Source organism: Callithrix jacchus, chromosome 12 (assembly GCF_049354715.1).
Source record: "Callithrix jacchus isolate 240 chromosome 12, calJac240_pri, whole genome shotgun sequence".
NCBI lineage: Eukaryota > Metazoa > Chordata > Mammalia > Primates > Cebidae > Callithrix > Callithrix jacchus.
Window position 1 is genome coordinate 3887287 of NC_133513.1, and position 14412 is coordinate 3901698.

General features: G+C 51.3%; 1 protein-coding gene across 14 annotated transcripts in view; it reads left to right on the forward strand.

Annotated features, from left to right (window-relative positions):
• The window catches only part of CRAMP1 (cramped chromatin regulator 1), a 61654-nt gene that overhangs the window by 23219 nt on the left and 24023 nt on the right, over positions 1-14412 (forward strand). For all 14 annotated transcript variants that reach the window (XM_035266458.3, XM_054242410.2, XM_017978613.4 and 11 more), the window contains exons 5-7: positions 1975-2058; positions 5207-5255; positions 13936-14021. In XM_035266458.3, coding sequence (XP_035122349.3) covers positions 1975-2058; positions 5207-5255; positions 13936-14021 — 219 coding nt within the window. The remainder of the gene's footprint in view (positions 1-1974; positions 2059-5206; positions 5256-13935; positions 14022-14412) is intronic.

Here is a 14412-nt window from a genome sequence, read left to right on the forward strand (position 1 = left end):
TGCATCTTGGCATGACCCCGCATGACCTGCCTTCTTCCTGTTGAGCTCACTGTTCCGCCAGGTTCTCTGATGGCCCTGATCATGTCTCCAGCAGGGCCGCCTGCCTCTATACCAGTGTGCAGTGGCATTGGGGCATCTGATGCTGTCTTGCCCAACAGGAGCCTGAGGCTGGAGGCCACCAGAACCCTGTGAAGTGACTGGCCCCATGGGCTGTCATTGCGCATCAAATAACCTTTCATGTTACATGTATTTTTTAGCATGCTTTAGAGTTTTACACTGTATTTTGAGACAGAGTCTGGCTCTGTCACCCAGGTTGCAGTACAGTGGCGTGATCTCAGCTCACTGCAACCTCCACCTCATGAATTCAAGCTATTCTCATGCCTTAGCCTCCCAAGTAGCTGGGATTACAGGCATATACCACCACACCTGGCTAATTTTATATTTTTTAGTAGAGACAGGATTTCACCATGTTGCCACGCTGGTCTCAAACTCCTAAGCTCAGGCAGTCCACCTGCCTTGGCCTCCCAAAGTGCTAGGATCACAGGCATGAGCCACCGCACCCAGCTTGTGCTTTGGATTTTTGAAGAGTGCACCGTGTGCACTTTATTGTGGGTTTGTCTGACTCATCGAGTGGAATAAGACACAGAGCGGTGGCAAATGAGGAGCGAGAACGGGGCTCACTCCACTTCGGTTCAGGAGCCACCACCTCGAGTCTGTGTTCGTCTTGTTAATCTCCTGTGGTTTCCATGCACATCCACATCTCCCTGCTGGTGTCCATTGGTAGACGAGGTATAGAGAGAGGGATGGGACTCCAGGAGATTCAGTTCAGAGTGCAGAGATTTTGTTTCACAAACTTAGTGAGTTTGGATGAGGTGAGTGTGTGGTTCCTGTCCCTGAGTGTGGAACAAAACATGAGGTGCCACCTAGGAGGCCGTGGGGTCAGGCAGGGCACCAGGGACACCTCCTGGGTCCCCTGCTTTGTCCCGGGGTCCCACCTGCCTGGGGGCCCCTTGCCTGCACTATCTGGCTCCTGATGCTACTTTCTTCTCTCTTTCTGGGTTGTGGGTTTTTTTATTTTTGCCATTTCAAATAGTGGACTTTTAAAAATATATTTTAGAAATTGGGATATTATTGACCCTTTTAAAGTGTACAACTTAGTGGTTCTTAATGTAAAGTTATGCAGCCATGGTCTCTCTGTAGTCGCAGAATGTGTCCATTGTACCATAAGGAAACCCTTTGCTGGACGCTGTCAGTTTACTTCCTGTTTCTGTGGATGTTTCTACTCCGGACTTTTCATAGAAATGGGATCACGTGCTACGTGTCCTTCTGTGCCTGGCTCCCTTCACTCAGCATAGGGTTTCAGGGTTTGTCTGTGTTGCAGCGTGTACCGGTCCTTTTTATGGCTGGACAGTCTTCCGTTGGGTGCATGGCTGCATTTTGCTTGTCTACTGAATGGTGGATCTTAAAGCTTCTCAAGTCACGGGCTCCTTAAAGAAGGTCTGATGAGGCCGGTGCGGCGGCTCATACTTGGAGTCCTTTTCCTGCCCGGCCCCAGGCTGTACAGATCTGTCCCAGGAGGGCACAGGTGACTCAGGAAGGCAGCATCCTGGGTTGCAGGGCTGCTGGCCTCACCTGTGTGCAGAGATGGATGACAGGTTTAGTGCCGGTCACATCCACCGCCTCCACAAGAACCAGCTGTCTGGAGTGTTCTGTTTTCTCCTCCAGGGGATGTTTCTTCGGCCTATTAGGAGTAAATTTCTAACTCTCCACTGTGGTTTGTTTAACTTTCTATTTTGAAAATTGCAAACACAGCACTGTGTTCTCTACGCTCTGCCCAGTGTCCCCTGTGGTTGACTAAGGTACAGGGAGCAGATATAAGAAATTGCGTGAGCCCGGCGTGGCTCCCAGCTCTGAGCCGCTCAGCACCTCCCTGCATTCCCTTCTCTAAAGCTGCCTTTTCTTCCTGTCTCTCAGTGTTCTCTCGAGGCCTGAAGAAGTCTTCCCAGGAGCTGTACGGCCTGATCTGCTACGGCGAGCTGCGCAAGAAGATTGGGGGCTGTGAGTATGCCACCTGGGGGGTTGCCCGCAGCTCCTCCCATCCTTGTCACCTTTGGACTTTAGTGCCCAGAGTTGCTTCTGTTTTCCCTCTGACTTTTGTCCTGAAAAAATGTTAATAATAGAAGAGGTGAAGAGTATGACGGCTACCATGCTCTTTGGCTTAGATGGACCTCTTGCTGACATTAGCCACGTTTGCTGTCTTTCTCCACGCTCATGTGCTTGCATGCACACACGTGTTCACATGTTCTGCACTCCACTCAACTGTAAGATGTCGTGCAAGCCTGGAATACCTCTGCCGGCATCACCTCAGAGCATGTTCTCCTGCACAGCCTTGATGCCCTGGTCATACCAAGACTTTTAGCATTTACGATACAGATGCAGTAATCTTCCCTAATTCCTAGCCCATATTCAGATTTCCTAAAACATCCCAAAGTATCAGTCAGGTCTTCTGTCCACGGCCATTGCCTTGCATGTAGCAGTCTTCCTTGGGCGTCTTTAACCTAGAGTGGCCGTACTGCATGGGCATCTGAGACATTGCATTGGGACGCACCCAGGCTGTCCTCACACAGAACCTCACTTGGATTTGCTCCGATTGTCTTCTTGGGACCAGATAGCCTTTAGACGTTTTTGACACGTCCTCTAGGTAGGGACAGTGTTGTCTTATCAGGCACTTGTGCCCAGCGCCCCTCAGTCTTGCCTCTTCTGCCTGACTCCAGAAGAGAGAGCACACTTGGGCTGTCCAGTGGGCACTCTAGGGGTGCACACCCACGGAGCTGCTTCACAGGTTCAGTGGGATACTGCCTGACTGCATCAGCTAGCGTATCATAACTCAGGGCGGGTGGTGGGGCTGACACGACAGACACAGAGCAGTCGCTCTGTGTGTGCCCCGCCTATACTGTACTCTGCCCCCTTGTTGCCTCTCCAGGCCTTGCTGTGTCCTGTGGGGTGGCTGCTGCGAGCAAGGGTGGCATTTGTGTGTGGGAGGCCCTGCCCTCCTGCACTTCCCCACTGGGTCTGTCCCCTCTGTGCCCAGCCACATCTTCTCCTCCCTCCTCTAGCCTACCTGTCCCAGCCCTCAGCTCCAGCACCCACATCTGTGGCCCTCGTGTTCCAGCTTCTCATGCCCATTCCTGCTGCCTCTCATCTGCTCTCTCTCAGTCTCGGGAAGCATCCCAGGCCCCAAGGAGTTTACGCCACAGCTCTCCCAGCTCTCATCTTCCCCAAGGAAAGAAAACCCTGCCTTGACCGTGTGTTCCCACTGAGTGTTGCCTGGTCCTTCTGCCCACTACCTGTTCCTCGTTCCCTCCATAGAAGCTTCTAGGAGGTGGAGGGTGTCCAGGTTCTTGGCATTTTGAACAAAGAATTGACAAAATGCACAAAGCAAAGAAGGAATGAAGCAACAAAAGGAGAGATTTATTGAAAAAAACTGAAGTACACTCCATGGGGTGGGAATGGGCCCAGGCATAGGGGCTCAAGAGCCCTTTTACGGAAGTTCCTGGAGTTTAAATACCCTCTAGAGGTTTCCCATTGGCTATTTGGCGTATACTCCATGTAAATGAAGCGGTGGCCCTTGATCAGCAGCCGAAGTGAAGTACAAACATTATGCCCTATGCAAACATCTGGCTGTGGAAAGCAACCAATGAGAAGATAAAGTGGTTACAAAGTTACAGTTCTATGCAAAGGAAGAACTGGCCCCCGTCATCTGATTGGTTGCTTACAAAGTTACACTCCTATGTAAATGATTGGTTGCTTTCTGCTTGCGGCAACCAACCAGAGATAACTTTCAATTTTCCATCTGCCACATAGAAACAAAGGGTGGGGGGTGCAAAAAGGAGGAGCTTCTGGTCCTTTTGTTACTTAGGTGTGGAAAGTTGGGGTTTTCCTTTTGAGTTAGTTCTAGGAAGTCACATGAATCGGCCTTAGGTTCCCTGCCTCCAGACTCCATTCTCCTGCCTCACAAGGACGCTCAAGTTTGATGTAAATAAATGACTCGATTGCTGAGTGAGGGGCACACTTTGCACCCAGGCTCTGCCCTTCATCCAGGCACGGTGACCCCGTGGCATGCCACGCCTGGTCAGATTCCATGACCGGTTTCTGGTGCCTCGCCTGGCGACCAGAGCTCTTTCTGGTGCCTTTCACTCCTTCCTGAAGCTCCACTTCCATCTGCCTGTTTTCCTCCAACCTCAGAAACATCCTCTCTTCCTTGCCATGCAGTTGTGCCGGCTGTGAATTCTTATTAGTCATCCGAAAGCTCTTTATTTCATATTCATTCTTAAGAGACGTATTTGCCCGATGAGAATTCTAATCTGACAGGTTGGTTCTTCCGTCGCACTGATGCTGTTGTCCACTGCCTCTGGCCTGTGCTGCTCTGATGAGAGGAGTCAGTGGTCATATGTGTCCTCATTCCTCCCTGTGAGGTTCACTGTCTGCCTCTGGCTGCTTTGTCAGTTTTGTCTTTGTTTTTGGTTTTTAGCCTGCCATTTGTGGAGGTTTTTTTCCCCCAAATATGCAGAAGAATTCAAAGAATTTTACGGTGAACACCCAAGTACCCACCACCTGGTTTCTCCCATTAATGTACTATAGTTGCTTTCTCACACGTCTTGAAAACAGTGGAGAGTCCGCAGCAGGTCAGAGGAAGTGGGGCATCTGCTCCAGGAAACTCAGAGGGTGTTGGTGTCTTCATTCTTCAGACCCTGGGTGCCCTGGGGGTTGCACACTGTGGGCCAGAGGGTCAACACCGGACACTCAGTACGAGCCCAGCAGGAAGTGTGTGTGGAGCAGGTGTGGAGCCTGGAGGAACTAGCCATGGAGCCATACAGATAGGGATGAGTGGAAGGCCGGCACTGGGGGGAGCTAGGAGGGAGCTTGTGGGAGGACAGATCAGCTGGGCAGAGGCCAGGTAGTGGGCCTGCCTGAGGAAGGGGCCAGGCAGGGGTGTTGCCAGCCTTTCAGGTGAGTGAGGGTGACCGGGGCAGCTGACATGAAGGTGTGGCTTGAGGGAAGGGCTGCAGCTGCTGTAGGGCTGTTACTCCAGCGGAACTTTAATACTTGGTGATGGGGTTTGAGCCTGTGCTGAACAGAATTGTGTGGGAACTTTTGTGGCTTTGCTCCTGACTAATCACTGTCTCATTGATTTTTCCATCTAAAGGTATGGATGACAAGAATGCAACAAAGCTGAATGAGCTCATTCAGGTTGGGTAAGTCCCGCTTTCCTTGTGAAACGTCCCTTAATCCTCTGGGTGCTTGTGTCTGTTCTCTAAAGTGCAGAAGCTGAAGCTTTGTCAGTGAGGACCTTCTGAGTTAAAACCTCATAACCTCTCAGTTACGTGTGAAGTCCCAACAGAGGGTGCTCAGTCCAGGGAGCGCTGACTGCACCCGGAGCCCCTTATCAGCGTGGGGAGGGAGGGAAGGGCCCTCCCGGGCTTCCTCCTTTCCAGGGGTCTCTGGCTGGGTGTGCTCTCTTGATGCAGCTCTCAGGATCCTGCTTTGTGGTCGCTGTGGGCTGGTCCCGGCTTCTAGAGCCTGTCCCTTCCATTGCATTTTTGTCACGTCCCGGGCCACTTCTGACAGCTTCCCTGCCTTCTCATGCCCTGGGTGCTGCTGTCCTCCCCTCACACGCCTGACTCCCAGAGGGAATGTGCGCTCCTGGCCACACAAACAGCTGGGCCCCTGATGGTCCAGTCGACATCTGTCCAGTTGCTGCTGCTGGTCTGCACCGCAGGGCCGGACCCAGCCATCCCACTCCACAGCTTGGGGTCTCCCTGCTCCACAGCCTGGGGGGTTCTGCATATGTGCATTTTATACTTGGTATGGGTCCTTTTTGGTGGCCCTCCTATCTTAAATCTGTCTTGCCCGCTGACCACACTGGGCTGGCTCCTCCAAGTTTGCTGAACCACAGACATTGGGTCTGCACAGCTGTTTCCGATCCCCGTGGGGGTGCCACCTGCTCCCGAGAGCCCTGCCCTTGCAGCCGCTCCTGAATAGTCCTTAGCCATCTCTCTTCTGTCTGCAGCACCTCACCCTTGAACCTCTGGTTGCTTTTCCCCTTGGCCCTTCTCCGCCCCTAGACTTGTGTCTGATGACCTGGAAGCCCTCCCTGCCCCAGTGGGAGCGGTGCCTGCTGGGCCAGCACAGGGCCTTTCCCTGCATTCCCGGCACAGCAGGTGTTGGGCATGATTCCCAGGCTCTGTGTGAGCTGCCACCAGCCTGGAGCCAGCAACTGTAACTGGGTTGTAGGCATCATTACCATGGGAAAGACCTGTGATTAACCACAGCCACCAGAAAGCACAGGTTGCCCAGATTGGGTCTAGGGTACAGCCAGGGGCCACTGGCCATGTTCACTGCCCTGCCCAGGCGCCCCTCCCAGCTTCAGAACCCTGCTCCACCTCCTTCAGGCAATATCTGTCTTATGTCAGAGGAACCTTCTTGAGAAGCCTTAAGATCGAGGGCTTAGGTGGTTTCTGATGTCACCTTCTGACCGATAGGCAAGGGGCTGTCCCATGAGGGAGAACACTGCCCCAGGATCCAAACTTGGAGCAAGTCTTCCTTTGTCTTTTATTTCAGTTCTTCCAGGATTCATGGGGCGAAGCCAGAGTTCTGGGCTCTTTGCTCCATGCTTGAGGACGGTGCAGAGTGGCCTGTCCGATGAGCGGTCCTTCTGCCTTAGCACAGACATCCTGCTCAGTGGGGGCGCAAGGGGCGCCTTGCGCCAGTGCCATATGCATGAGAACTTATTTAAGAAATAGATTCCATTTAATGACATGGGCACAGGCCGTTCCCAGGCACCGGAGACCCTTGACAAACAAATGCAGCCAGTCACTTTGTTGAGATCTTGGGCCTTTAAAAAACCCAAGGAAAGAAAAGAGAAGGAAATGATTGCAAAGGGTATTCTCGGTATAACTGGGGGGCTTTGATTATGGGCTGCATGATAGAGTGTAGATTTCTGAGTGGTGACAGGGCCTTCATGTGTGGCTTGCAGGGCGAGATGCTCGCTAAAGTGTGCAGAGGGGAAGTGCCTTCTGCTGTAAAGAACCTTCCATTCGCTGGGCGAGGTGGCTCACACCTGTGATCCTAGCTCTTTGGGAGGCTGAGGTGGATGGATCACGAGGTCAGGAGTTCGAAACCAGCATGGTCAACGTGGTGAAACCCCATCTCTGCTAAAAACACAAAAATTAGCTGGGTGTGGTGGCACGCACCTGTAATCCCATCTGCTCTGCAGGAGAATCACTTGAACACGGGAGGTGGAGGTTGCAGAGTCGAGATTGCACCACTGCACTCCAGTCTGGGCGACAGAGGAAGACTCGCTCTTGGGGGAAAAAAAAATTCTCATGTGGTTCTGCCAAGTGAAGGGCAGGGAGCAGGAATGGGTCTGTGTCCCTCCCACCTCGTCCTCCCAGGCAGCAGGTGTGCGGACAGTGGCGTTGAAACGTGTCGTGAGCTTATGCACGCTGAACGGCTTTGTGCCATTTACAGTCATACCATCTGCCATTCTGAGAACCAAACGAAGAGGGAGCCTGGCGTGTGTCCACAGCTCCTCCAGGCCGAGTCTTGGGCCTGTTGGTGAGGAGGCAGCATGACTGTGTCGGCTGTTGTTCTCTGCTGTGCTTCCACAGTGGAGGGGCCCTGAGATGACATTGAGGGTGGGCCCAGGAGGTGGGTCTGTTAGCAGGATGGAAAGATTGATTGCCCCTTAAAGCCGGTGTTGAGGTAGCCCGCCTGGTATACTCCAGTTTGTCTGGAAAACCCTGAGCAGGTGGCAAAAGAGTGAGCTCAGGTGTGGGTGCTGATGGAGAATTTGCCTGAGTAGACAGGGATTTGGCAAATGGCAGGTGAAGGCAGTGCCAGCTCCGGGACTGAATGCTGGGTGAGACCTCAGCAAGAGTGGGAGCCAGCACCAAGGGAACTGACCGCGCTCACCTGACGTCTGGGTCCCAGCCTTACCTGTGGAGGTGTCATCTTCCAGCGAGGTGTGAGGAATGGAGAAGGGGCTTGGAGCAGCATGGTGCCAGCAAGGAAAATTGCTGTCTGTACCCATGAGAGGTCTGAGGCAGAAGGGCTGCTGAGGCGTGTGTTCACTGGTTCTAGAAATGCCTGGGTGCCTGTGTGTGCCTGGCACAAGAATGGGTGCTGGTTATGCAATGGTGGCAGCTGTGCTATGGCAGCCGACGCAGGTCCATTGAGCAGGTCACCTTTGCCTGCCGTGTAGATATGTACAGTAGCTGGGGATGAAAGTTACCATGAAACTGACATGGCAAATGGATGCAGACATGGCAGCTGGCAGGAAGGGAACCTGCCTAGGACATCTAGGGAAGGCTTTTTTAAGATGGTGGCCAAGGTCTTAAAGAGGCGAGTGGGGGCCACACAGAGAGTTGGGGAACCACCTGGCCCAGGGAAAGGAAGGTGGGAAGGAGAAACTGGGCTGTAGAAGCCTCATGAGGGGAGGGGAGAGGAGGGGAGGAGGAGGTTGCAGAGCTGAGGCTGGAGGGCTGGGAGGGGTTCCAGCAGCCCCCGCTGTGTCTCAGGAAGGTAGTGGAGAGTCCCTCGTTGTGGATCAAGTCATGCCCCTTGTTCCCTGTGGAGAAGAGATGGGGGTAGTGTTGCAGGTGGTGTGGTGTGTACGTTCTTTTTCTTTCTTTCCTTTTTTTAATAGAGGCAGCGTTTTGCTGTGTTGCCCAGGCTGATCTCCACCTCCTGGGCTCAAGTTATTCTCCCACCTTGGCCTTCCAAAGCAGTGATGCTGCGGGCATGATGCTCTGTGCCCGACCCGTTTTTTGCTTTAATATTTTAACATGTTATTTTTTGTGTGCTTTTTGTCATACAGTTCTACAAGTTTGTATTAAAATATTTTATTTTTTAGAGCAGTTTTAAGTTTACAGAAAAATTGTGTACAGGGCTACGCGCCCCCCCGCGCCACACATGATTTCCCATTATTAACACTTTGTTGTTGGTTTGTTGTGTTTGTTTTGTTTGAGATGGAATCTTGCTCTGTCGCCCAGGCTGGAGTGCAGTGGCGCAATCTCGGCTCACTGCAACCGCCTCCTCCTGGGTTGAAGCAATTCTCCTGCCTCTGCCACCCGAGTAGTGCATGCCACCACCACACATGTCTAATTCTCTGTATTTTTAGTAGAGATGGGGTTTCTAACTTCCAACCTCAGGCGATCCTCCCGCCTTGGCCCCTGAAAATGCTGGGATTGCAGGTGTTATTAACACTTTGCCTTGGTGTGGTCCTTTTATCACAATTCGTGAGCCTTTCTTGACCCTTCCTCATCACCCAGAGTTCATAGTTCACTTACAGGCCCACTCAGCGTTGTGCCATCTGTTAGTCTGGACACATGGGTAATGAAAAGTGGGTATCACACTGGGGCAGTTCACTGCCCTGAACACCTTGTGCTCTGCCTGTCACTTCCTAGTGCCCCCAGCAGGCACTGATCTTTCCTCTCTCTCTAGCTGCGCTTTTCCTGGAGCGGTGTCGTCACACTGGAATCATCCTGGGCTTAGTCTTGTAGATTGGCCTCTTCACTTACAGTCCTGGAAGTTTTAAGAAATTCATAGAGTTGTGTAGCTGCCACCACTGTCAAGATGTGGAGCACGGCCAGATCCCCTTCTGTCCATCCCCCATACCTTGCCCCAACCTCTGCACCACTTTCCATTCTCTGTAATTTTGGCTTTTCCAGAAAGCCGTCTAAAGGGGATCACGGTCTGCAGCCTTCTGAGATGGGCGTCGCTACTCAGCATTGTGCCCTTAAGGCTCTTCCTTGTTGTCTTGTGGATCTGCCGCTCGTCCCTTTTACCTGCCGAGTTGTGTTCCACAGTGTACACGTGCTGCACTGTTATTCCTTCAGAGTGGAGGGGCCCAGGGCTGTTTGCAGTGTTTCAGTGTTGATGAAGAAGTGATGGGGCTTTGCCTCCAGGTTTTTGTGTGAGCGTGACTTTTGGTCCCCGGGAGGAGGAGGCGGGCATGTGTGTTTGGCTCGACACGGAGCTGCCACACTTCCAGGAGAGTTGCAGTTGCTCCCCACACTCCCTGGCACTTGGCGTGTTTGGGGTTGTCTTTCTGAGCCACCCTAGTAGTGTGGAGTGGCATCGTGTTGTGGTTTTGACGCATTTCCCTGATGACTCATGAGACCCAGTGTCCTTCTCGTGCTTATTTGCTGTCTGTGTATCTTTGGTGAAGTGCCTGTTCATACCTTACGATTGTTTTCTGCTTCTTGAGTTTAAAGAGTTCTTTGCATATTGCAGATACAAGTCTTCTGTTAGATATGCCAGCTGCAAACAATTTCTCCCAGCCTGTGGCCTTTTTGTTCACTTACTGTCTTGCACAGAAAGACGTCCTTTGCTTGGATGAAGTCCAGTCTATCACTGTTTTCTTCTATGGTTTGTGCTTTTCATGTGGCATCTAAGAACTCTTTGCCTAACCCAAGGACACAGAGATGTTCCCCTATGTTTTCTTCTAAAAGTCTTATAGTTTTACATTTAAATCCATGATCTGCTTTGAAGTAACTTTGTGTAACATGTGAAGTTTAGCTGGAGCTTTGCTTTTTGCCTGTGGGTGTCAAGGTGTTCCCATGCCATCTGAAAGGTCTGTCCATTCTCCATTGAGTGGCCTTTGCACCCTTGTCAAACTTGAGTTGACTGTCCCGTGTTGGGTCCATTCTGGACCTTCTGTTCTGTCAGCTTTTGTGTTCATTCTTTTACCAGTAGACGTTCGCACTTACAAACAAGCATCCTGTGAAGGTGAGAGATCGGGAAGATGAGCGAGGTGCCTGGGGGAGGCTACCCCTGGGTTTCAGCCCAAAAGCAATTGGGGTATTTTACTTGCTGCTGCCCCCGCTTCTCATGCAGACCTGTTTCAATTACCTATGAATCTTCTTTTGGTGGTAGAATCGTAAATTGAAAGAGTAAATGAATTTAGAAAAGATCTAACCTAAAATGAAATCTTACTACCTTGTTCACAGACCCAGAGGCGTGAGTTTAGCACGTGCTTATTAGATTTATCAAGTGGCTTTGCAGAGAAGAAAGTAAATCTAAGAAAGGAAAGCCAGGCTCCCATTTACACAGAGGAATTACTCTGTTTTCTATTTGTTGAAATGGTGTTCAGCCGGGCGTGATGGCTAACACACCCAGCACTTTGGGAAGCCGAGGCAGTCAGATCACCTGAGGCCAGGAGTTGGAGACCAGGCAGGCCAACATGGTGAAATCCCATCTGTACTTAAAATACAAAAATTAGCCGGGTGTGGTGGTACATGCCTGTAGTCCCAGCTACTCGAGAGGCTGAGGCATGAGAATCGCTTGAACACAGGAGGCAGAGTTTGTAGTAAGCTGAGATCGTGCCACTGCCCTCCAGCCTGGGTGACAGAGTGAAAGACTCTGCCTTAAAAAAAAAGCTACTCATGGAAGGGTGTAAATAGAGCCTCTGTTTGATGGCTCACATAGAGGTCAGCTTGGGATTCTTCTATAGATAGCACCTCTTAAACCCTGTGTCGGGCCTGTCTGGGAAGTCGTGGCCTGTCTTACAGCTTACGGGCTGGTGTGAGAGTAGGAAAGTATGGACCACGTCCTGGGACTGCAGCCAAACCTCAGTGTCCTCCTGGCTTTGCGCTTTAACATGGCTCTTCACCTTGTTCAGTGCCATAGCCTCTAGTTGGTCGTGGGATTTCCATTTGAGAGAAAAGATGGAGGATTGTAATCTCAGAATGGTTCCATGTGAATGCAAAAGGGTGTACTCATTTTCACTGAAGGAAGAAAAAAGGAAGTCACAAAATAGCAGTTTAACGGAAACTGTGATTATCGAAAACACAGGTGCCACATGACACAGCTCCACCAGCTGTTTAAATCTTGTCTACTACTGTTTTGTTTTGGGGCAGATGGAATAAAAAACGGTGAGCAGAAACGTCCATTTGTTCCCAGAGCACTTAATTGGAGGAGATTGTTTTAAAATTGATTCTGGCCAGGTGTGGTGGCTCATTCTTGTAATCCCAGCACTTTGGGAGGCTGAGGCAGGCACATCACTTGAGGTCAGGAGATTGAAAACAGCCTGGCCAACATGGAGAAACCCTGTCTCTACTAAAAACACAAAAAATTAACCGAGCCTGGTAATGGGCACCTATAATCCCAGCTACTTGGGAGTCTGAGCCAGAAGAATCACTTGAGCCCAGGAGGCAGAGGTTACAGTGAGCCAAGATCGCGCCATTGCACTTCAACCTGGGCAACAAGAGCAAAACTCTTTCTCAACCTGATCTTCAGGCTGGTCTTGAACTCCTGACCTCAGGTGATCCACCTGCCTCGGCCTCCCAAAGTGCCGGGATTACAGGTGTGAGCCACTGTCCCTGGCTTCTGTGGCCTCATAAACACTTGATTAAAGCCTTAGGTTTTGGGGTGATGGTGAAAGCTACTATGGGGGTATTGAGTCTGTGTAATGCTGAAATTAGAGCTAGCACCCTTTTGAAAGGAAAAGGGGATTACAGCTTTGTGTACGGGATATGGAGATTGTGGCGTCGCCCTTTTCTCCCGTCTGAGACTGCCGGAACTGGCTCTTCCAATTAGACATGCTCAGTGGAGGCTGCTCTTCCAGCCAAAGTGTGGGAGTCGTCTCCAGAGTCCCTCCCATGCAGCGCCTGCTGCAGACACGTGCGCACATTTGGATCTCTAATTTTGGTCGTCATTGTATTGGAATAAGACTTTTAAACACGATACAAGTAATGCATACATATAAGACCCTCTCCACCACCCCATCCTGCTCATCTCTTCTCATCAGAGCTAACCACTTAGTCATTTTATGTGTATCTTTCTGATTTTCTTTTTCTTAGGGAGTTTACATAAGTAACTGTACCAGGTATAAATATAGATACATACAGAGATGAACAGGTAATTTTTTACACATCTTTAGAATCATGCTATGTGTTCTGTGGCTTTTCATGGACTGTTTGTTAGAAATTGAACAGCAACTCTCCTACCTGACATGTGTGCAACTGGGAGTTGGTGAAAATCATAAAAACAAAATCATACACGTGCCCCAAGCTTTTTTTTTTGAGAGGGAGCTTCATTCCTGTTGCCCAGGCTAGAGCGCGATGGTGCGATCTTGGCTCACTGCGGCCTCTGCCTCCCTAGTTCACGTGATCCCGTCAGCCTACCGAGTACCTGGGCTGCAGGCATGCACCACCACGCCTGCTTAACTGTAATTTTAGTGAAGGGGGTGTTTCTCCGTGTTGGTCAGGCTGTTCTCAAATTCCTGACCTCACAGAATCTGCCTGCCTTGGCCTCCCAAAGTGCTGGGACTACAGGCATGAGCCACCGCATCTGGCTGCCCTGAGCATTTTGTAAAACGCACAAGCCCGTAGTCATTCACCAGCCAGTGGACTGCTGGCCAGAGGCTTTCTTGACTGGTATCCACTCCTTGGAATTCAAGTTGGTTTTTCTCTTAGAAACTCCTCACAGAGAGGTCACATAGATGTGGACTGAGAAGTCACAGAGGTTATAGAGGTGGGTTGAGGTCACACAGAGGTCATGGAGAGGTAGACTGAGGTCACGGAGATTGTGTAGGGGTGAGTTGAGGTCACACAGAGGTCACAGTGGTGGACTGAGAAGTCATGGAGAGTACTGAGAGCTTCTGCTCTGAGGGTGCAGGGCAGGCACAGTAGATTTTCTTTAAAAAGCAGGTATCCCTTGGAGTGTGAAGCATGGTCAGGAAAGCAACAGGATGTGCAGTCAGCACCTCTTGTTTGTAGCCTTGTCCTGCCACTGACTCAGGTGGGCTCCCGAGGCTGGGGTGGATGCTTGGCCAGGCCTCACCTCGCCTGACCCATGCTTCTCAGCGTGCTGGCCCCTCCGTCCTTCCGTTCACTCACAGGCCTCAGCATTCCTTCAAAACTCTTTTCCCAGGGCCACCACTGTACGTTACAAAGGGCGGAACCTGCGGATCAAAGCGCCCATGTGCCGGGCCCTGAAGAAGCTCTGCGATCCGGATGGTAGGTGAATGGGGCGCTCCCAGGACCAGAGGCGGTGCCTGTGGTGTCTCATTCAGTGATGGGCAGGCTGAGCTACAGGGTCTCCGCTGCAGTTGGTTTGTGTCTGGCCCTGCTTAATCCCAAGGCTGCAAATGGACGACTCTTGAACTTGAAATGCTTCCTGCGTCCACTCAGTCAAGTTGAGCTCAGAGCCATGGTAGCAGTCAGCAGACCAGTTACCTGTTGTCAGGACCGAGTCTCCCATGGCCCCTCTGGACCAGTCTGTTGCTCTGCCTTTGCAAACCCATGAGCAACCACATCAGATTTCCTTCTTGGCTGGGGTTTCTCTGCTGTCCTTGCCTCTGTTTGTAAGGCGGCCTGCTCACAGCTCTCTGATTTCACTGGTTTGTCT